The sequence below is a fragment of the Anthonomus grandis genome, chromosome 16 (genome assembly GCF_022605725.1).
Source record: "Anthonomus grandis grandis chromosome 16, icAntGran1.3, whole genome shotgun sequence".
Lineage (NCBI taxonomy): Eukaryota > Metazoa > Arthropoda > Insecta > Coleoptera > Curculionidae > Anthonomus > Anthonomus grandis.
The window spans coordinates 12522376-12547257 of NC_065561.1; the positions used below are offsets into that span (position 1 = coordinate 12522376).

The 24882-nt window shown below is 33.0% G+C and overlaps 1 protein-coding gene across 5 annotated transcripts in view; it reads left to right on the forward strand.

Moving 5' to 3' along the window:
• LOC126745805 (afadin) overlaps window positions 1–24882 on the forward strand; it is a 465103-nt gene that overhangs the window by 91013 nt on the left and 349208 nt on the right. For all 5 annotated transcript variants that reach the window (XM_050453809.1, XM_050453810.1, XM_050453811.1 and 2 more), the window contains exons 3-6: window positions 14695–14994; window positions 19672–19834; window positions 19894–20019; window positions 21987–22115. In XM_050453809.1, coding sequence (XP_050309766.1) covers window positions 14695–14994; window positions 19672–19834; window positions 19894–20019; window positions 21987–22115 — 718 coding nt within the window. The remainder of the gene's footprint in view (window positions 1–14694; window positions 14995–19671; window positions 19835–19893; window positions 20020–21986; window positions 22116–24882) is intronic.

The window sequence follows — 24882 nt, forward strand, 5'->3', positions numbered from 1 at the left end:
AGAAAAGCTAAAAGTTTTAAAGAGTACTGTATGGATGTTGTTGTCAATCTTTGTATTTAGAATTTCGAATCCTTACATTTTGAAAATCTTATTTTCCTGTGATAAATTCTTAAATTAGGTCAAGATTACTAGGACGGCAGTGCTAGGCATATAACGAGTTTCCCGATCAAAAATAATTTTCATATTGATTTTTTGTCAAATATACATAGATAGGATTTTTCTTTTTAAACATTTTTCTTACCATGTACGATTGCAGATCATTCATAGTAATATGACCGATATGAGACGTACCTTGTATATGTAGAAGCCGTTAACTATAATTCAATATAAAAAAAATTATAAATGATCATTAATGGCAAAAAAACCAACAAGAAAGTAGGTGAAACGCGACGGTCGTCTGGTACATTTTTATTTATGTGAATTTCAAACGGTCGTCATATGTGTAACTGCTTTCACAAATTAAAAGAAGCCGTAGAGTTTGATACGTCCGAGGAATGGATTTATGACATGTACCGTTACTGCATTACAACATAATAATTATTATTATTACTTGTCGTGTGGCTAATTGGTTGTAACTGAGGACGATAAATGGGATATAAGAATTGTCTTATTGGACGTTTATTTTGCAGGTGTACATACTAGTGACGGGTCAATGTTGTAAAATATCCGAGTTTTTAATAAAATATATAACTGTCTTTAAGTGATCTAGATTGGACGTTAAAAAAATTGTGTGTCTTTTTATTTAATGCGTGTATATTATATATGTGTGTATTTCATGTTACTCACGCGTGTAAAAAAAGATTATATCTCGATATTTCCTGATTTACTTAGAAATACGATATGGCGGCACACCTGAACAGGTTTTTCTCGTACTTGTTGTATTCAATGGGTTCCGGTAAAATAGATCAGTTTACCAGTTACATTTGTATTTACTTTGCAGGATTTACTCGGAAATATTGGATGCAAAAAGTTCAATTTTTCCAATTAATGAAAGCAATTGGGATCAATAGAAACACCCATGCGAAAACGCACAAATTATGACTTTAAACAGCGACTATGACTTAAAATAGAGAAAAATCCCATACGACAAGGCGTCATAGAGTGATTTGTTCGTGAGGCACAGTACTTGTCAGCAATTAAAGTAACTATAATTCATTTGGAAATGACTCGCAACGATCTTTCCTTCTCTTCTCTCTGGTGGTGCATCGATTGAGTATGGATCTACTGATCAGAACTGATTCAGTCTGGCTTATGGATGATCAAAAGTTTCTTCAGGTATTATAGAGTATCTTGCTGCGGTTCAAAGATAAACATCTGCCTTTATCATAGATTTTTCAATAGTCTTATAATCGGGCCTAAAATTGACTTTCAAAGAAAAAAAGTCGGATTTTGGATTAACGATCTGAGTCCCTCGATTTGAATCCTATAGAGAATCTCTAGAAGGAAAACTAGAAAAAAAAAATTTATATTCGTTATCAGATGTCGCAGGATCCACACCACGTCATTAATTCTGGTGACCACATGAAATAGACCTTCCTAATTCTTGGAGAACTTCGTCGAGAACATTTGCAAACGCTTTCATCCGTTCTTTTTTTCGGGTTTCATCCTTATCAAGTCTTTCAGTAATGATGTCCAAAGGTAAACGAAACTCATCGCCGAAGACAAGTTTTGGCGAGATTTTTCTAATATATTCAGGGATATACCAATAGAAATGTTGTATACAGGTATCCCAGTTAGTTTGCTTAGAGTTTACTACAATTCTCCCATAGGTTTAAAAAGTGCAATTAAATCTTTCAACCATTCCATCAGACTGCTGTTATAGGGAGGTTGTACGGGTTTTATTAATCCTTGGCAACTAGCATATTTGTTGGAATACTTGTGACTCAAAGTTTTTTCTTTGGTCTGAATGTATCTTTCTGGGGACTCCAAGTCGGCATATCCAGTTCTGGAACAGCATTTTTGCTGCTGTGGCTGCTTCTTGGTTTGAAATGGAATAAACCTCAGGCCACTTACTAAAGTAATCCATAGCAAAACGATTATATCGAGCAGTCCGTTCAAAGAGTGCACCAATAAGATACTGCATAATTTTTCCTCTGGTTCGGGTTGTTACACCCTTGGTTGATGAGCATTGCTCATACTTTCGGCACCAGCGTTCAACATCTTCATGACTATTCAACCAGTAAAACCTTTCTTTCGCTTTTGCCATTGGCTTACTAAGTCCAGATTGTCCTCATCTCCATGGACAGCTTGAAGAATTTTTAGAATCAGTTTTCGAGGAAAGACTTGTCAGATACGTCTTTTCTAATCTCTCCCAGACTCTTTTTAACGATCCATATAGGATAACCAACGAATTTTATTGAGTCCAGTAAGAGCTTTTAGTTCTGGAGATTTGTCAGAAATATCTTTCCTTTGTGGCTTTCGAAATTTCTCGACACCAGTTCATGAATAAGGCCAAATATTGAATCATCACCCTGACTCTGGCTTATACTAGCTGCGTCCCCCACTCTTCAGGTTTATGCCAATACGATGATAAGTAAATCTCTGGCTGTCCTTTCAATTCCTATATAATTTCCAGCGGATGGAAAAATGATCCCGATTATTGGATTACGTTATGCTAAAGTCGCTATTGGCTTAACAACATCCTAGCAGCCAGTTTTTATGTCATATGAATGTTCAGTTCAGTATGTTCAGCGGTTTTAAATGGATGTATAAAGCAGCATATTGATGACTAGAACTGAATAGGTCCTTATGCACCGTCTACATAAACATAAGAGAAATGCGAGTCGCTATCTCAGGATATTACTATACCAGTTCATTCAAAGGTGGAGGTTAATGCGACAACTGGAGGAAAAGATTGAGAAACTGTGTTGATTGAGCCCATGGAAAACTGTCAAATATATGGTAAAGAAATTCTTCCAGCAAAGACGTTATCTACCCAGAAGAAATCCACTGTTTTGGTTGATTCGAATGGTTGCAATGGTAGGATCAACAAGTAGAGAATATTCGCGTATGCTCTGAAGTAGCCGCACTCATAAAAAATGCTGATTGAATTCGTCATTGAAGCAGATCTTTTCCTATATGCTTACAAAAACTTTAAATACTTACATACGTATTTAAATTTTCATAACGATATTAATTATCTATCACTAAGATATGATAATTGTCATGTTTTGTATGTACGATTTCATTTGAAAAAACGATCAACGTAATTATATTGCATCAAATATATATTATGTAGATCCTTTATATACCATTGTACAAACCCAGGACGAAGTACCAAAGATCCACATAAAACTCGTATGGAAGAACCTAAAGTTGCATTGGATATTAAAATTGTCTACTTGATCAATGTCCTTAGAGAGCAGCCGCTTCTATTAAAGGATAGAAATAAAATAGTAAAACTTGAATTCCTAAAATCTCAAATCCCATTGAGCCTAAAGACCTTAAGCCAATTAGCAACCTTTCAACATTATAGAAGGAGTTTTAGAAAAAAAAATCTGCAAGTTTATTGACTGGCACAGGATTCTACCATCTGCGCAGTCTGGTTTTCGTAACAATCATAGTTGCACAACTGCCCTATACATATAACCAAAGATAAGTGATGATGATGATTTTGAGGCCGACAGAGAGATTTTGAACAGATAGAGGAGATTTGACTGCGTTAGTATTACCTGACCATTAAAAGGGTTTTGATAAACTTAATCACATTTGAATCCTCAGAAATATAAGGTTTTAGTATTTGATGAAGCAAGAGAGTTAATGAAGCAAAATGTTTACATCACAATAGAACAATAAGCAATGGTAAGTCAACAGTAAAATGGGCAAAAAGTACGGGACCAAGAGGACCTGAGGACCCCTGAGTCACTCACTGCTAAACAGAAGCATATCGCAACTTATCTCATCAATACCCATACATTTGGATTTAATTTGCGAAAATGATTTATAAACGTCATACTCTGTAACGATTGATAATTTGAAGGTGTTATTCGATGAAGGTAACATAGTGTTTAATTTTTGTAATTCACGACTGAACCAGGGAGGAAATTTAGATGATTTATACTGTTATGCTTAACTGGAACATATATTTTAAGAGAGATAGTAGAGAATACTGTTGTAATGCTTGATGTGAACATGATGTTTTCAGAACATATTAATACGTGTATTAAAAAAGCATTTTTTAATCTGAAGTTAATGTTCCATCAAAGGCACCTTTTAAGTGTTTATCTTAAAAAAAAACTGTTGTGTGATCGCTTGATATTATCACAATTTACTTACTGTGATGCATTGTATAATTCATGCATTCTGGAACCAGACTCAAGGCACATAAACTAATATAAAATTTCTGTGTTCGTCTAATTAGGTGGTATGAGAAAGTATGACAGAAGTGTGGGTGTGAAATTTAAGGAAATCGGTTGGCTCAATATGAAAAAAAATTACAATTTGCATAATATGGTTACGTATTATAAGATATTATTAAATAAAAGACTAAGTTGCTTATATTAAAAAATTAAGTTCGGGCATGAACTAATTTTTTACACATAACAGTAATTTAAAATACTTTATATATATACACACTATTTAACGTTAACTCCCAAAAAAGCATAAAACTGTTATAATAACCAACACACACAAAATTTAAATTTTTTTCGAAAACGTGATTTCTAAAGCTTTTATTTTATTGGGAATTAAGTATAAATGCTCTACGAGATTTACGAAAAGAATCCTACTGAAAGTATCTTAATAGAACAAGGAATCTTTTTATATAATACAATAGCATTATAAATAAAACATTGTCAAAAGAGCATTGATAACTGGCCACAAGTTCTGAGGTTATGGTTGTGAATATACAAAGATAAGCAGGAGAACGGATAAGTAACATCGCAACAACACTAGCAACCATCGAATCTCATTTATTTTAATCTATGTATAATCTATGTAACATATATAACCAGGTATAAAACATATATAAAAAAGTAAATACAACATTTTGAAAATCTCTTTTTTTTGCACCTCGAGTGTTACAGACATTACTGCCACATCAAAGACTAAGTCATTTAGGGTATGTATAGGAAACCATTTAATCCGATTTCACTAAAACTGGGAACATCCTCCAAGCCAAAGCGCTTAATTAGATTTTAAGAGCGATGGTGTGACTCACATGTACTCACAGATTAATTATTGTATGAAGGAAAATCAATCTTTTATTAAATTCTATACTAGTCAATTGTATGCATTTTATTAAAATTATAAGTCAGTAATCTAGTAGAGTTATCAAAACAATATCCACTTTTCATGTGTGTACTATTTATTATAGTCAAATATCTTAGTTCGTATAGGTCTGCCACAAAAACTATTTAGAGTTTACTGTTATTGCAAAAAAGTACGAGTTTTTATGACATTTTCTGTATTATGTCATTTATTAGTGGAATACTATTATCAGGTTTCTTCTTCTTATCATCATCATCATCGCTTACAATTTATACATCTGTGACTAAAAAAAAAGTGCAAATCTAGTCTAAGCTTGCGCTTTAAAGACCAAGTTTTTTTAATTATCTTTAGAAAGTTATTGGATAATTTGTTTTTTTAGTAAAGAAGACCGACGTTCTTCTCTATAAAAATTGTTATTTTTTTATGACAAAAAACTGTTATTTTTCTGTTAAAAATTCGGTTGACATAACATGGTCATCAGTTGATTATTGTCCAACATCAAAATCTTTTTTTGTAGTAATTTAATGCTAATTTCTGCATCAACCGTGAATATCATCACTTTTTTTTGCTAGCAACTCAATCAATTCATCATCTGCTTCAAAAAATGCTTAAAAATTGTGTCTTTAATAACCTCCTGCCAAATCCGATGAGTAATCTTCAGTGAGCGTTAAGAATCTTTTTATTATCAATTGCTTCTAAAATCTTTCTATACCAACTCTTTAATTAATGTATTACTCTTTGTTTCATGTGCTGCAGCTTTGAACCGGTATTAGCAACAATAAATTTTCATCATTTTATATGTATCTCATTGGACTAATTTTTTAGCAAACAATTTTGATGCCATCCACGCTTTACCGTTTGCTCTTTGTTTAACTGGCAATATATTGTTCATAACATTTTGGCGTCACAACTTCCTGTCAAACCTGGACGTCAGGTTTCAGTATGTCAAAAGTCTTAAGAGCATTAATAATGTCACTTTTGTTATAATTCTAATGAGGATCAGGCAATATTGTAGTAAACCAGTTATTTACGATATTTAGATCGTCTGGTGCAAACTCACCAATAATTTTTACATGATTAATATAATTTTTATTCTTGAAACGTTCCAACTTCAAAAATATGTGAAGTTTGACACCCATTCACTTGCCTTTTCCTGAAAAAATTGGTCACTTAATGATGTATTTTCTTGTTTTTTTTTTGGTCAACCATTACACTATTACAGAAGGCTTTTATAGGCATTTCACAATTTTCTCAGCCTTTTACACTGTTTGAAACTGTTGATTTGGCAAATTTATTTCACCACAAATCTCTGTTTACCACAATTTAACAGAGCTGCTTGAAATCGGTTGTTCACAAAGATTTCCCCATTTTTCTTTAATTTAACATCTTTTGGTTAATTTTATATTCAGAACCGTTTTTGAGTGAAATAATCGACTATCGAAGAAATCCGTTAAGAACTTATCTGGGCTGTTATTGAGGAATGTCGGGACGCCTTAATAGTGTAGTAAAAAAACGGGGCAAAGTCGCTTCCTTCTCGATTTATTTTTTTACCTAGAACAAAACGATATATATGTCATTTTATTAGATAGGTCATTGTTTATTAGAAATTACAAAATATGACCTTTTATTACGGTCCCGATTTTTTTTATTTACAAAAAACTGGGAATACGTACTTTTTTTTAAATCGTGTTTTTTTATACATCCCCTCTTATATCTACTAAACTAATTGTGCTATTGACATGATTTTTTTTTATTTTAAAACACATACTTTAGCGCTTCTTCTCAAGTATAAACTAGTTGGTACTTTTTATTTTAATATGCTGAAATATCGATGACGTCAGAAATTATGCAGGCAAATTTTAACTAATCGAAAAAAAAATTGTGTTTTTGAGAATTTTATAGAACATGCTGCGAAGCAAATGTACACAAAAGATCAAAAAAGTTTTTAGTAGCAGAATCGTAATTGTCACTTTTATAGTTTTGACGCTACGATTTTTTAAAATGCGGCAAATATCAAGCGACCGTTATCGTTACATAATCACGTAACGACAGAAAATTTTGAAAATTAAGGATGATATTTTAACAGGAAAAATAAAGGTGAAATATCATAAGGATTGTAGGAAAATCTACACTTGCAGACATAATATTGACATGCTTTGCCAAAATGCCGAAGGCAGAAACATTCCCGGTTCATCAAAAACTAGGAGTACTATGGAAAACTCACTTATCGGCACCGAATTTATGTTTCGGAGGATCATATGTGCCGCTCGTTTCCAAGAAATGGATTTGCCAAACATTTTATCCTATGAACTTGCGCCTGTTCCGGCTTCTATGTTCCATGAAGATCGTGCAATGCGCAAATCAACAAAATCTGATCTTTTGATAAAGTTAGAATTATTTACTAATCCGTTATTCGTCTGCCCACCAATAGATTCATATGTTGTTGATGGCATGGTACTTATTCAAGAGTTAAAGTCATCTACATTTTCAACTTTTAACGATTTGGGGCACCTGCTATTAGCAAAAATTGTGAGTAATGGAAAAAACACGGTGCAAAAAAATTTACAGTGATTTTTGATACATACACTACTCATTTCCTAAAAAATGCTGAAAGGTCCAACTGTGGTGACTCAAATGTGCTTGAGTTTAAAGTGAGTGGTACGCGAAAAATTCCTAATTTTAACGAGTTTCTTAAATCATCTGCAAACAAAAGAGCGTTATTAGTTTATTTAAGCGACTACTTTCTTCAAAAGGATTCCAATTCATTAAATAGTCATGAAAAATTAGTAATAGCTGGAGAATTCGAAAATACAAAGCAAGCGTTTCAAATTACGTGCGATAGAGAACCCGAAAACCTGATCACTGAACAGCAGTCAAGAGGAAGCAGACACTAGAATCATTCTTCACGTTTTGTCAGAAACTTCACATAGCAAATCCATTTTAGTAAAATCGGTAGATACTGATGTGTTGCTATTACTCTTACACTTTTATAGTATAACACCAGAACTTGGAAAATGTAAATTGTTTATGGAGCTGGGATACAGCAAGCATAGACGCTTTGTTGCCATCCACGATATAGTTAAGAAACTTGGCCCTCTAGTAACCAAAAACCTATTAGCTATCCATTGCTTAACTGGTTGCAATAATACCAGTGCATTATATAAAATAGGCAAAAAAACCGCTTTTGATACGTTACACAAAAACATTGAGAGCCTTTCACAATTAGAAATGCTTCCAATATTATTCGAAGATGAAGCCATGGATGTTGCCAGTAAATTAATTTTTTTGCTGTATAAATACAAAGATGAAAATATTAAAAACTTAAACGAATTAAGATTCCACCTAACAACAACCTCAAACAAACCTGCTTCTGAACCGCCGACCGTAGCTGCTTTTGGACTACACCTAAAAAGATATTATATTTCGCACTTTAGCACTCTAAAAAGGTTATTAATATTTTTGTAGGTGTATTTACCAATTAAAAACATGGTATAACAGTTATTTACCAGATCCTGTATATGAAAATCCCGCCAAGTTTGGATGGGTGTTAAAAGAAGATGTGTGGGTACCGCAGTTCACTATTAAAGACCCAGTGCCAGTAGAACTAAGAAAACTTTTATCCATAAAATGTTCAGACAAAAATTGCAATAGTACTAGATGTGTTTGCATAAAACAGGGATTAAAATGTATGATATGGATTAAAGATTATGCAATAATAGTTTAAGTTTTAATGACGATATTTCAGAATCAGAAAACGAAGAAGCCTAATATAATAATATTATGATTTTTTTCATACTTTTCTTTTAATGTTTTTTTTCGTATAAAATGCTTAAAAACGTAGTGAGTATAAGTATATTAAGCAAGATAAACATCGCTTAATTGCTTTACCAGTTTCTGCAAGGCGCCGAGTTTAAATTCCGTGCGCTATAAAAAATCATAGCGCATAAACTACAAAAGTGACAAGAATGATTATGGTACCAATAACTTTCTTAATCATTTGTGCACATTTTCTTCGCAGCATGTTATATGAAATTCCCAAAAACAAAATTTTTTTTCGATTATTCAAAATTTGCCTGCATAATTTCTGAACTGCCAAGGTCATCCATGTTTTGGGCATATTTAAAATAAAAAATTCCAATCATTTTATACTTTGAAAAAAAAATCATGTCAATAACTCAATTAGTTAAGTAGATATTAGAGGGGATGTATAAAAAAACTTGATTTTTAAAAAAGGGATATTTTCACAGTTTTTTGAAAATTAAAAAAGTCGTAACCGCAAAAAAAGGTCATATTTTTTGGTTTCATGTGTAAAATCATATTCTTGAGAATACCCAATAGGTTTGATCTTCTTCTAAGCTCATAAAAAAATACGACACAATTTTACTCATTAATTACTTCCCTATAATGCCTTCTTAAGTAATAGAGCCTAAAATATTAATTTTGTTCTTTCATTGATTAACTTTTGGTTTCTATTTAAAATCTAATTTGTATTTTCAAAATCTTTTATTCTATAAATATGGGTTAGTTGTTTATACCTGAGAGTTTTATAAAATTAAATAGTTTTATTTATTAACACCTTTATTTAATTACATTTTGTTTTTATTCCTGGTATTCCGGTAATATACAGTAAGGGCATTTACTAAACATAAACACTAAACACTCGTAAGGCACAATAGCTACGAGCCCAATTACATCCTGCTTAGAAGGGTTATGTATACGTTTTAATTATCTTAATTTTCAGTAATTATGGGGTGCAAGACTTTTGCAAATAAGGAAATATATTGTGTGCCCACCTAGTTGTCCAATTTACAAATTAAAATATTTTGGACTTCAAATAACTGAAGTGAAAGGCCAAATGCGTTAAACTATGTACCGACAAAACATTAATGATGAAATTGCGATCTTTATAATTTGTTCACTTTTATTTTAATAAAACAATAAGTTTAAGTTTTTCCTGTGTTCTGAAGCAAGAGTAAAACATCAGGGCACTATTATATTTCTGGAGACGTGACCTTATTTATTTATTGTTAAAAAAAATCTTGTTGGATTTAAAGAACTCAGACAAGTCAGTCAGAGTGTGGTTATTCCTATAAATGAGTAGCCTGTCTGTAAAAAATATTAATTATATTTATATATTATTGATCTGTTCCAATAACTTACGTAATTAACATTATTTAACTGATAATAAAATTATGTTAATCATAAATAATTATTTACGATTACTTTTTTATAAACAATCCCATATGTTTTGTGTTTTATTTTCATAACGCTAAATTGACCTTAGCAAACATGCGATTTATAATATTATCGGATCGTGAACTTGAAAAAATGGGTATCAGTAACATGCAACCTTAAAGCAGCCTAAAAGTCAAACATCTTAATTAAAATGCATGAGCCAACGCCTGATAAAAGGAATATACAAGCAAAAAACCGTTAGTATACACAGTAAAACCGCCTTTTTCGTAAGAACACGGTGCTTAATGTTTATTTTAATAACTGACATTGGCCTAGTGATTTATTCAGTAGGTAAAAGTGATAAATCAACTCTCGAATTCATTCGCTATTGTTACCATATAGCGTGCAATATATTTAATTAGTGCCTACTTTTTATGGTTGCTTTAGTTTGGATTTAAATTAAATTAAGGCTATAAGAAGCGGAAACAAGTTGTATCCTGGTGCATTCACCAAAACGATACATTTCGACAAAGAAATAACGACTTTATTTGCAGGTATTAGCCGGTGTAGGGTAATTTTTTTTTAAATCAAAAATTTTCGAGTAATTTTTTATTTTTGTGGTGTTTTTATTGCAAAAAAAGCCTTAATGCATGTTTTATGGTAATGTGTAGTACATGATTTTTTTAAAAGTAAGTTTGTGTATGTGATCAGACATGTGTTAGTTATGATTCAGGCGGTATTCAAAAATATCTGATCGCTAAGTTTATGTCTAGTTGTAGAAAAGTCTGGAGGCTCATGAGACTTTGAGATATATTGCTGCATAAAATAAGCCTAATCTACTGGCAGCACTGTTGGCCACAATTAGAACATGCGATATCTATAAATTAATAACTAAATTTATCAGTTCAAAAAACAGTTAATATTTTGACTATTGGCAGTTATATCTTGCCATACATTTTTTAAATTGTTGCAAATGGCTTTAAAGGTAAAAACGGCAAGAAAGCCTAGAATGAAAAAAATATATATTGTAAGTAAGTTTGCGTTTTTCCACCAGATTTTTTTGTAAAGTCCCAGTACTGTTGTCATTATTTTGGACAGTGCGTAATATTGAGTTCGCCAACCTGTATATGGCCTATTCTCGTCAAATGTTAAGAAATGCATCTAAGGTCTGATAGAAAATAAAAGATAAAAGAGTTCTTTCATATTTATTTAAAAAATATTGCATTGTATACAATTGTACTTCAGCATTTTATTTTATTTTGTAAAAAACAGACAATTTAATAAGACGGATTTCACGGAGATAAACTTTAAATCATAGAAGTGAAAGAAAAACTTAAGAAATTAACTAAAATTTTTACGATTACGATCATAACCATAAAAAAACAAATTTTCGTATTTTTTATTTTAAAATATATGTTGCTTGAGACCTTGACAAATAGATTAAAAAAAATAAAAACATTAACAAAATTTACTCTAAATGAGTAGGAAAAATTAACCTAAATTTCCAAATAGTAGTTAAGTCAGCCCTAAAACAATCGGTACTGCTTTTTATGATCAATAGTTGGCATTGGGAGTATAAACACCTACATTCTTTGTAAATTAAAGAAATCATTTTTTACTGGATAATGAAATAATACTTCAAGGGCAGATATTGTAATCTTTTCATTTTCTTTTAAAGAAAATCAATTATCTTAGTTTCAAACTTCGTGTTAATTATTCGTCTACCATTAACTTTAATATTTTCTCTTAGAAAGCCTCTAGTTACATACCATTGCCACAAACAACTTTCAAAATTTTCTTCTATAAAAACTTCTATGTGAGAGTCATTGTTATCCTTCTTTAATTGCGTTCGGCATCTGTTCTTTTTATTAATTTATTTTTGTAATTTGAACATCATTAATTTGCTTAGTCAGTTCCTTAATACATGCGCTGTCCTTAATTCTTTATGCTTGTCGTTCTTCCTTAAGTGGTTAATTTTTATAAATTAAATAATTTTCGAAAATTTTTTCTCTTAAATTACCGCCACTTTTTTTCTCTCCACTATTTCCTTTGTTCGCCCTTTTAGTCATCTGACTTAGACTTTTTATTTTATGTTCTTTCAGCTTTTTATAATATCTTTCTCTTTATGTTTTTTCTCTTCTTCATATTTTAGTGATCACTCTATCTTGCTTCCAAAATTTTCGCAAATCTCGCCTTTGCCTTCTTGTTTGTTCTTTCTGATATTAATTTTTTTTTTACGTTAGTGAGGTCTAATTATGGAACAGCAATAAATCAATCATTAGAGGAAATTTTATAAATTTGTTCTAAAATTTAGTCTTGTGAATTTTAATATAGTACTACTTTGGTGTGTCTCGTTAACTCTTGTATCTAAGCGTCAACATTCTCAGAATCGTGAAAATCTTCATACCTTATTCGTATATCAGAAGTTGGTTCACCGGATGAACTATCTGAACTTAGGTCAAACAGCATTCTCCCTGCCATTTCAAATGTACTATAGAATGTACCAGTTTTGGAGGATCAGATCGGAGCTATTTTATCTGTTGTTCAATCGGGTATAGGAAGGATTTCAGCAGTTCAGCTGCTCTTCAAAAATTACTGACGATATTTTTATACAGGCGGCTATTTGCAACGAATCGCTAATCTTGGCTCTCATCGATTATTCCAAAGCCTTTGATAGAAAAATTACCATCTATTACTGATAATACTGAAATTTCTAGGGAGAGATCTATAAGCTTAATGGGATAGAATCCTTAAATCTTTTAAAGTAAGTTTTTTAAGATAGAGGATTCCAGCCCATTAGGCTTTACCGACTGGATACGGCCTGTAAAGTGTTCTCTAATTAGAGACCAAGTGACCAACACCTACAAATTTCAGTATTATCAGTAATAGATGGTGATTTTTTTATCAAAGTACCAGAAGGATCTATTCTTGATAAGTATTTAAAATCTTAAATACTCATCAGCTCATTTATATACTGATGATACCCACATATATTTCTAATTTCGTCCTGACAACATCTTGGAAGCTAGTGATAAGATGTTTTTCAACCTCAACTTACTCGCAAATGCTTTAAGTGACTACTGCTAAAGTTTAAACCATAGTAAATGTAAGCTTCTTCCTTTTAAAATTGAAAGAACTCGTCCATTATCTTAAAGAGATCTATGTAAGTAGTACGCAAGTAGAGAAAAAAATAAAAACCCTAAGTCTCGGTCTCAAAATATTTTTTATGCTGCGAAGGTTACTGCATGCTGTTTCGCTTAAAATAAAGCACCATCAGACCTTACAAACTAGTAGTAACTCTCACGAGATGACCTGCTTAGTACTCAAGTACTCAGTACTAAGCAGGTCATCTTCCTTTTGGTAGAATGCAGTCTAAGGACACCTTTGAGAAATTTATTCAGATTATGTGGCTACAAATCTTGGAATACTCTTGGATGTTTGATCAATGTATAAAGAAACCTGAAGCTACTTTACAGCCAGAGGCAGCTCCTTAAAAAAGATCTAAGGAAAGTTTTATGCGATAGTCTTGTGTTGTCTCATTTCACTTATAATGATGTTGTATATGGTCCTAGCAAGTGATTTAAGATGGATTCAGAATACTCAAAATTGTTGCGTAAGATTTATAAATGGAATGGGAAAATTTGATAGATCTGTGAGTAGACAAATGCGCGCAATGAAGTGGTTAAATACAACTGAGAGGAGGTTACTTTATAGTCTGGTCATTTTCAATAAAATTATCTTTAACAAATGTCCCGATTATATTTATTAGAAAATTTAGTTTAGGTATGATTTTTATTAGGTTTCTTTAAATTCACAAATAAAAAATTCAAGGGTTTTTTTTAAAAAGTGTTATTTTATAGGCCTATTATTATAACATTTCGTGAGAATTACCCATATCTATATTATCCTATAGGTACATTTTCTTTTTTATCCCTGCCGCCTTATAACTTTAACCTTACATATAAATGATCGAAAATTACGGCATGGTGATAACTAATAAAAATGTGCATGTTCATAGATTTAATATCGGAATTTGACACCTAGCATCTGGTATCCCTTAGGATAAAAATGTTTTATTGTTTATTATCTCATTTTCGATTAAAAATGTAATCTGCCTATGTTAAACTATTTCATTTTATACTTTTCTTAGCAAGTATTCAGGATCTGATGCCCCCATCTTATCAATTTAATAACAACTATTTTGGCACTATTTTTCAATTATGTAGAAATTTTAAGCCTCTTTTAAGTGCAATTTTTATTATATGTAAGCATTTATTCTGCAGTCTTAATCTAATCTTGATTACGTTTTAGGATCTCGAATTTCACGGCGTCATGCGTTTCTACTTTCAAGATTCCGGACAAAAGGTGGCGACCAAATGTATCAGGGTGGCCAGCGACGCCACCGTAGAAGACGTCATCGGTACCTTGGTGGAGAAATTTCGTCCAGACATGAGGATGCTCAGCGTGCCCAGTTACGCCCTCTATGAGTTACACGAGGGCTGTGCCGAACGAAAAATGTCCGGAGACGAGAAACCTTTATTGGTGCAACTCAATTGGCACGTGGACGACCGGGAGGGCAGGTTTTTGCTGAAGAATGTTGACGATAAAACGGTAAGTTTTGCAATTGAGTGATAGTACTGCTGATGTCCTCCTAAATCTAAAAAATAGTTAGTAAGTAGGTTCGGTACGAAAACTCCTTTTTTACAACTCAAAAAAGCCTTATTAAGTTTCTTTGTAGATACTTCTTTAATACGTCTCTACTACATTCAGGTCTCAATAAACGTTTCTACGAAAATGGATATCGGCCGTTAAAGTTTTCCAATGCGATGGTCGTGCCATTTTATTTTTGCTTTTTTTTCTCTATTATAGCTACATTTTATTGCATATACATTCTTTGTGTTTTTAGCTAGTTCCCGATAATCAAAATTAATATAGTCTTAAATTCCATGAGTAGATTCATAGTAATTATATTAATTTTAATTATTCAGGGTGTCAATTTCAGAACGCACGATCTTTTTCAAAAATAGCATATATTTGATCTTTATTTCTAGTACTTTTGGTGAAATCAAATAAAACCGTGAATAATTTAATAAAGTTTGCTCTCAAAATCCTCATTAACATTCTGACAAACTTAGCTCTTAAAAACGTAGGTCTTATTCTCCTATTCAGATTTTCCAAATGTCCAGGACTAGGGGTTGGTGATCGTGGTGGTACAACTCTATTGCTCTTCTTCGACTAATCCATCTTTTAGAAAATTTATTATTTTATCCACCAGAAAAGAAAGTAGTGTTGCGAAGCTGCCCTCTTGATTTTTATCATTTTTAAATATACAGTGCATTTTCGATGAAAGGGACAAATTAATTTAAAATGTAGGTGTCAATGCGCGTTTTTTGCAATAAAAATTTACGGTACAGGTACCTCGACTAGAAACTATAGCGTTTACATTATTTTTTTTTAAGGGAACAGCCTGTATATCATGACATTTTACAATTCCACCATATATTCTAAATACTTTTTGTAAATACCAAATTTATCGTAATATACTAATAAAACATACAACATTAAAAAATATTATTGCAAATGATGTTCCATTTATTGTCCATTCACTTCAACGGATTTTTGAAGTCAGTAAATAACTTCCAGTTGCACATTTTTAATCACTTGCGTATAGTCTAATTGTTCTAATTGTCGTTCTCTTGTCGAATTCTTTGTTTTAAATCATCGACATTATTTGGTCTATTCTATAACTTCAAATAGCCCCATAAGAAAAAATCCAATAGGGTTATATTCGGTGACCTTGGTGGCCACTCAAACTGTCCTCTTTGTCTAATTCATCTGTTAGGAAAAGTTGCATCAAGAAATTGTCGAACGGCGATGGTAAGGTGAGGAGGTGCTTCATTTTCTTGAAACCATATCTCATTAATGGATATGTCAGCCTCTTGTGGATGAGGGAATAAAACCGCTAAAGCAGGGAAAAGTTCAAATTGTAAAAAGTCCAAATAGCGCTCTTGTTGTGAACGCACCCGGTCTCCAAAATCAATCATCATGAGTATTTCAATTCGTTGGTTTTAGTTTTTACATTTTTCTTTTTTAAATGAACAAATTAACGTAGAATGTGTGCTTGTAATATGCTTATAAATAAAATATGTTAGTAGTTGTTACTCTCTTGTTCAAATCTTTTAAATCTCGAGGATATGTTTTATAAACATTCGATTGTAGTTGCCCTGTAAGAAGAGATTTAGAGGCTGGTGATTGTGATGGCTATTCTATTGCTCCTCTTCGGAATCTATCTGTCAAGAAATCTATCATCTAGCAACTAAAGAAAATAGTGTGGAGAAGCTCTTGCTTCTTGGAAAATCATATTACCAGTCGCATTAATTTGAGTGACCTTCCTTTTTTTTTCTAGATTGTTTGGACTTGACTTGATTTTTGGCTAATTTATTAACCTCGTGTTATTTGACTTATACTTACACTTTGTAGAAAATCATTGACGCTCAATTGCTTTTAAAATGCAATCCATGTTCCGAACGTAGAATGCATTTTTCTTCTTTTGCTTCTTCTTCTTCTTCTTCTTCTTCTTCTTCTTCTTCTTCTTCTTCTTCTTCTTCTTCTTCTTCTTTTTGTTCTTCATTCTCAGCAATTTTCTGTTGTCCACTCCTGGATGTAGGCCTCCTTCATGTTTAACCTGTTTCCTGCTTATGCGTGGTATCATCGAGCAATATCGTCTGTGGTCTTCGTGTCAATTTATTTAATTGGTTCTGTCGAGCCACATGCCTTATCCATTTCCACTTCAATTCAGCAATATGTGTTATTATCACCTATCCATACATGACTGTATGGATAGGTGAATTTCATTCATGATCAGATAATATCGTCGCATATAATGAAAATGTACTGGTCACAAACGTATCACCGTGCTGCAACAGATCTGTCAAAAAGTATGGGAAAGGGGAAAATGGCCAGAAAAATGGACGAAATCCGTATACATTCCTCTACACAAAAAAGGCCCAAAAAATAAATGCAGGAACTACAGAACCATCGCACATCATACGAGAAAGACTCAAGAGCTATCTCCTTCCTAATATATAATAGCCCCAGAACAAGCCGATTTTGTGACAGGTCGAGGAACAAGAGACCAAATCTTAAATGTGAGATAGATGGTTAAAAAGCTATTTGCATACAAAGTCCCGCCTATGATATGTTTCCTGTATTACAGCAAGACTTTCAATACAGTGCTCTTGAACAAGTTGCGGTACAATTTAAAACAAATGGGAGGAAGTTTCCGATCATCTGACCTACCATTAAATAGCAATATGATAACAACACAGTCCAAATAAGAATAGAAAACGAATTCTTAGGGAACTTTAAAGTGGGAAGGGCGTACGGCAGGGATGCATTCTCTCCCCTATAAAGTTGATCATTGGAGGAAAAAGATCTCTAACCTTCGGTACGCTGATGACACTATCGCAGTTGCTAATAATGAACAAGAAATGTATGATCTCTTACAAAAAATAGAACAAGTAAGCATGGAATGGGGATTGCTTAATATCTTAATAGATCCAAATGTCATCTGATGGCTATAGATCGCGCAGGAACGATTCCTCTAACCTTACAGCTAATCCAAGACATCGAAATAAAGGAATTATTTATCTAGACACGAAAATAAAAATTGAAGATGACTCAAAGCAGGAGATCAAAATAAGAATTGGGATGTCAAAGAAGGCTTTAGGCACTCGTCAAAATCTGGAACGGTCATCATATCGATTTATGAAATCCCTAGTTCTATTGCAAAGAATGGATCGAATCCTGGACCATAAATGCGGCGTGTCGAAAAAGAATTGAGTTGTTTGAAATAACATGTTACCGTAGAATCTTGAGAATACCCTGGACAGCGTACCGCACCAATGTATTCATTTTAAGAGAGCTTAAAATTCGCGGCAAGGAAATATTATTAATAACTTACATTTTTTGGCTATGGAAAGAGTACGAAAGGCATGGAAGCCTTATGAGCCAGAGGTAAGAGATCAAGAGGAAGGTCACCGGTGAGATACAGCAACACATAGATTAAATAAAAGATCTCACACAAATGTCGGCTTTACAAGTAATGCAAGAGGTGGAAGATAGAAAATCACTGTGCAGCTTCCGTCATTGAGTCATGACGTCCGACAACGGACAAAGATTAAAGAAAGACAGAGATATCGATGACTGGTTCGTTGTCGGATTTCTTCATTCCTTTTTCTATCCCTTAGACTGCTGCCAAGCATCGCTCTATGCATTACCCTTAGCTGGTTACTGGCAGTATACAAATGTCAAAAACTTTCCTCTTGAAATTTATGAATATTTCACCATTTTTAAATATTTGCTTGCTGCGTGTTTTTCCAAATAATATGATGTAGACAACCTCGCTGCGTTATTTACTTGTGTTTTTATATTGCCATATTTATTTCGGTTGCTTGAAGCTCTCGTAAGGTTGATCGTTTAGTGCCAGCTTGCATCGTGTCGGCTCCTTGCTTATAGTCAAAGATTTGGTTTTCGGTATCGAGGATGCTCATATTATATTTCTTTGCGGCCTGGTTAGAATAGCGTTCGCTGCATGTCCTTATTTTCTGATATAAGAACCGCATCGTCTGCATAGCACAAAATTTTGAATTCGGTTTTTCCCATTCTGTATCAGGTTGAAGACTATTGGACTCGAGATCTGCACTTCGTCTGTGGTGGAGGTGCCAGACTGTATTCTTGTTGTTGGTATTGAGTTATTGTTTGTTATTACCAGGATTATATTGTTGTTAACCCCTCGTTCTTGCTGGATTATTAGAACCTTCTTTAGTTGCACTCTATCAAATGGGTGAGTTAGGTCAACAAATTAAAGGAACGCAGATTTCTTAAATTCTATGGACTTCTTGATGATTTGTCGCAGTATGAATATATCGTTGTTTGTTGAACTAATATGCCTAAAACCTAGTTGTTCTTCGCTGATGCTGACTGTACTTGATAGATGTTGTGTTATTATTCTGGTAAGCAGCTTTATGGCCGTGTTAGACAGGCTTATGCCTTGTAGATAGGGATTATAATGCTAGATTTCCATGCCTGAGTTACTTCTCCAGTGAAAATATATACTGTGAAGGTGTAATAGTTCTATCACCAGCTTATCGCCTCCATATTTGAGCATTTCGTTTGTCATTTTGACTGGGGAGTAATTAATCATTGAGAATAATAACATCATTGCATGATAGTCTGATCAGCCAAAACTATCAACATTATAAGTTTTTAAAATATCAATCTGTCTAGGTCGGTTCTATGGGATCATTGGACTCAAACGCGAGCTTTAGACGGAAACTCTCGAAACGTGAGAAGAAACAATTAAAAAAACAGGAAAAACTATCGAGGATGAAGAGTGAAAATGGAGATCTTAACGGTGACGCTGATAATGTAACGGAAAAACTATACCATGGTAAGATGTTCGTATTACTCTAACGCAGCAACAGGGTCTTAACGTATATTTTCTTGTAGAATTACCAGAAACATCTTTTACAAGATCAATATCAAATCCGGAGGCTGTGATGAGGCGAAGAAGGCAACAAAAATTAGAGAAAAAATTGCAGCAGTTTAGGTCAAAGGATGGCGGCCCAGATACAGGTACATATATGCATTTTACATACAGTGCATCCCAAAGGTTATGTCTAAATTCGTTTAAAATTCAGGTGTGTTCGAAAAAAAAACGCTCGGACCCATCGATTTTTATTTCAAATTGCGCATTTTTGTACGTAAAGTTTGTATATACAGGGTTGCTCAAAAATAAATTACAACCATCAACTTTATTTTTTCAAATGCATCACCAGTCACACATCACCATTTTCAAAGCACCTTTTTTTATTTTAACTTTGAATTTTGCGTTGAATTCTACGTATGTTTTATGCATCATGTCCTATACCTAAAGTCAACAGTTATCGAAAAAAAGACGATTCATGTAACAAATGAAAAAAGAACAAAAATTAAGTTAAATGTTCAAAATGGTTGCCATTCACGGCTTGACAATATCCGAGGCGATCAATAAAGTCTCGTTGCACAGTTTCAATCATTTCCGGAGTTATGGCGCGCACTTCTCTGCAAATTCTCTCTTTCAAGTCGTCTAGATTATTTGGCCTATTAACTATTAACAAATACCTTCGACTTGAGGTATCCCCACAAAAAAAAGTCCATTGGTGTTACATCAGGCGACCTCGCAGGCCATTCGATGGGTCCTCTCCTTCCTATCCACCGATTGGGAAAGGTTTCATCCAAAAATTTACGCACAGTGGCACCATAGTGCGGAGGAGCGCCATCTTGCTGGAAAATTAGTTCTTCGTCAGGATAGTCTGGGTCCAATGGATTTGGAAATAAAGCTACTAATGCTGAAACTAATTCAAATTGGAGAAAATCTCGAGATACACTTGTCCCGTTAAAGTCTGGTCAAAAAAAAGGGACCTATTACTCTTCCGCGCACTATTCCACACCACACATTTAGTTTTTGAGAGTACTGGGTGTTTACCTCCATCATCCAATAGGGATTTTCTGTTGCCCAATATCGACAATTTTGTCTGTTTATACTACCATTCAAACAGAACGTGGCTTCATCGGAAAAAATTATATTTGTTACTAAATTATTATTTAGATTGCACATGTTTTGTAAGCGTTCACAAAACTCATTTCGCCTATCGAAATCGTCATCAAATAACTCTTGCACAGGAATAACTTTGTAGGAGTGATATTTGTGCTTTTTAACTATTCGGTGAACTATAGATTTCGCCATGTGTAAATTTGCCCCAATCTGCGACAGAGGAGTGCATGGATTTTCTTCCAAAGAAAGCAAAACGTCAGGTTGTTCATTTTCATCTCGAGCAGGACGACCAGATTTCGGCAGATCTCTAACATGACCGAATTCTCTAAATTTAACCTCTATTCTACTCACCACCTTTTGACATATCGGAGGACGATCAGAATGGATTTCATTGAATAATTGAGCAGCTTCTTTTTGAGTACGTGTTCCATCACCAAACCCAACCATGCACAGAATTTCTATTTTTTCTCGTTCCGTTAACTTTACCATTGTGAAAACCGCAACTTTGCTCGTACACTTCACACTTGACAATATCTGTTTGGCGTACAACTGTCATACAGTTTCTATGAAAATACACGGTTACCAGCCAACAATAAAAAAACACGAATGAATGGAATTTTGCTCTGTGTAAAAATTCTCAGAGATAGGGTGACTCGTAAGGTGAACTTCAATAATAATGTTTGGTCGTCTTTTTTTCGATAACTGTTGACTTAAGATATAGGACATGATGCATGAAACATACGTAGAATTCCACGCCAAATTCAAAAATGAAATAAAAAAAAGGTGCTTTCATTTGAAAAAATTAAGTTGATGGTCGTAATTTATTTTTGAGCAACCCTGTATATACAAACTTCACGTACAAAAATGCGCAACTTGAAATAAAAATCGACGGGTCAGAGCGTTTTTTTTCGAACACACCCCTGAATCTTAAATTAATTTAGATATAACTTTTGGGATGCACTGTATATATTTTATTATTAAAATCTAACAATTATTTTTTATATAGGTGGCACTTTAAAAATTTATGGAGAAGCTTTATGTAAAGACGTTCCTTATAAAACATTATTGTTATCGATACGGGACTGTGCAGCTACAGTAGTTAGGGAAATGTTAGACAAATATGGACTCACCAAAGGTAAGCTACCATTTAATTAACTATTAATATTAGTAATTAATGATCATTGCTCATTTCTAATTGATAAATGGTTTCAAATAGTCAGGTCACATTCAAATTAACGATATTAGGAATGATGTTTACATATCAAGAATATACCAACTTATTTTTAACGGTTTATTGATAATAATATATTGTTAAAGTATTGATTTTAATAACCTTTTCCATCATTGCATTTTTATTGAAAACCTGACAAGTGATTTATTATTAATCAAAAAATGAGGTCTTTTAAAAGTCAGGCCTTCAATTAAATTAAAGTTTATATATATTGGCCAAATAGTACTTTAAGAAAATTTCCAAAGAATAGTTTTGATACTAAAAGGTAATGGGGTGAAGCAGTCCTGGATTTACACTAGGGGCAGTCGGGGCAAGTGCTCAGGGCGGCAGAATTTTGAGGGGCGGCAAATCTCAAGAAAGAAAAAAAAATATTTTCAACGGTTATACTTATAAATTATCATAGGGAATGTTTACATGTCAAATATAAAAAGTAACATTTGCTTTTATTGTAAGTAATTGCGAAGATATCATCGAACAGTTCGCAACACAAAAAGTCAGACGCGTCTTTCGATGAAAACGACACGCTCATATACATCTTTAGATTTCTATAGCTGTCATATCGTTTTTCGAAACAGTTAATAATATTTTCATTGTCTACATGATCAAACAAGTCTGTAATTAAGAATCCGTCTCCATTTTGCAATTGTATTAAATGACAGAACATTTTACATGTTTCAATTCTTAATCAAAAGTATTTTTCTCCTGTTATTTTATATTTTTTGTCTTAACCTCCATTTGTGATAAAAAAAAGACGAAAGCAAATTATATTTAATTGGATACAAATTAATTTCTAAAATAAGGATTTTACTAGTATTTCAATATGATAGTTTTAGATAATACGCAATCTAATATTCAAATTGATCAGCAACAATTAACAAACCTCAGCATACGATTTTACCTACCCTAACTTCGCAAGCTAAAATCACCTCAAAAAAAGGGCGGCATTTTTCACAGTGCCCAGGGCGGCATTTTTTGTAAATCCGGGTCTGGGGTTAAGACATTCCTTATGATACTGTTTTTTTATGAAATGACACGAGAGGAACATTATCGACCCAGTATTTCAAGAGTTTTCAAGAGAGCAAGTTAAATTTATTTAACACCTAACTGATATTCCCTAAATAATTAACAAGGATATATTGTATCGATGGTCTACTGAACACATTTGTATTTTTAATGTACTTTCTGGTCAAAATAAGTTTGTGCATTATAAAAATCTTTGTTGTTCTATTCTTTCATTGGAATAAGTATTTTAGGATGACTGGCGCCATCTGACACTACTCGTGTGCAAGTACATCTACGTTCCAGATATATATTCTATTTGTGGAAAAGTAGTTTACTAATAGTTCCTGTTAATTGAATGTTATTTGTTATCAATAAGAACGAAACCTTCAAACTATCTATTTAAAATACATGAAATCTGGCCGTTCTTACCTGGAATGTGACTCTAAACATGCAGCAATTATTTAATATCTTATAATAGTGTTTTTTAATATTTTTGTAACATTTACAAACATTAATAGGGTCTTCATGCTTGCCACATGCATCAACTGATGCAGTTCAATAATGGGTGTAATAATGTAAAAATGTGCAAAACTAGCAATTACATATAGTCTCATGGGAGACGAAAGTTGAGACAAGGAACAACAGTCCCTAGGTGTTTGATTTTATGATCAAGAAAAGAAATCCGATAAGGATTCGTAGAACCACAATCACCTCTGCAATTGATTGTCTTATAATAGAAGCAGAACTAGATCCTATGAAATTCAAATGGCAAGGATATGTTGGATGTAAGACTATATCCGTGAAAGGCAATGGTGTACACGTTATTTTTAGAAACTTTGTACTTTAATTGTGCAAGTCACAAGTTTAGGTATTCCAAACCTGTCGACATGCTTAATCATAGTATCATAGTCGCTATTTGAAGTATATTGGTTTTAGTGAGCCTGCGTGTGCTCAAATATCGCTTTTATGCCTATGATACTTAACTATATGCATCGTTAAACCCCAACTCCCTGTTAAACCTCAAATCCTGACAAATCTTGTGCCATCCTTTTTTGCAATTAAACTTCCAGAAACCATGAAGCTATAAAACTTAAACTTGATGACAATTTAATCCTATTTAAGAAATCAGTAAGGAAACTAGGTGTCGTTGAAGATTGCAAGTTAAAATTTAAGAGGCTACTTACTCATTGTTTAAAGAAAGCGTATTAAATGCTTAAGCTAATTTACATGCTTTGCGACGCAGTAGTGCTCTCCCAATTTAATTTTGTTAATCATTTATATGAACTATTCATGTACAGCCTGGATATAAAATAGCTTAATATGACTGACCGACGTACCTTTCCATTCGATTGTATTTTTTATAAAATTATGAAAAATAAATGTCCTCCATACCTGTACGAGGAGATGAAATATAGAAGACATTATACATAATGTAAATATCCGTAGACTACATCTTCTTACTAAATCTTTTCACAGAAGTACGTCATTAAAAAAATCATTCGGTCACAAATAGCTTCTCTAAATAAACATAAAGTCATAGACATCTCTTTATCAGCACCTTATTTCAAGAAGAAAATTAAAGAAGTATTTTTACCAAAACTCCTTACAAATTTAAACTTCCTAATCGGTCATCTTCCTCTCCTCGTATCTTCTTTTCCTATGCTGTCTT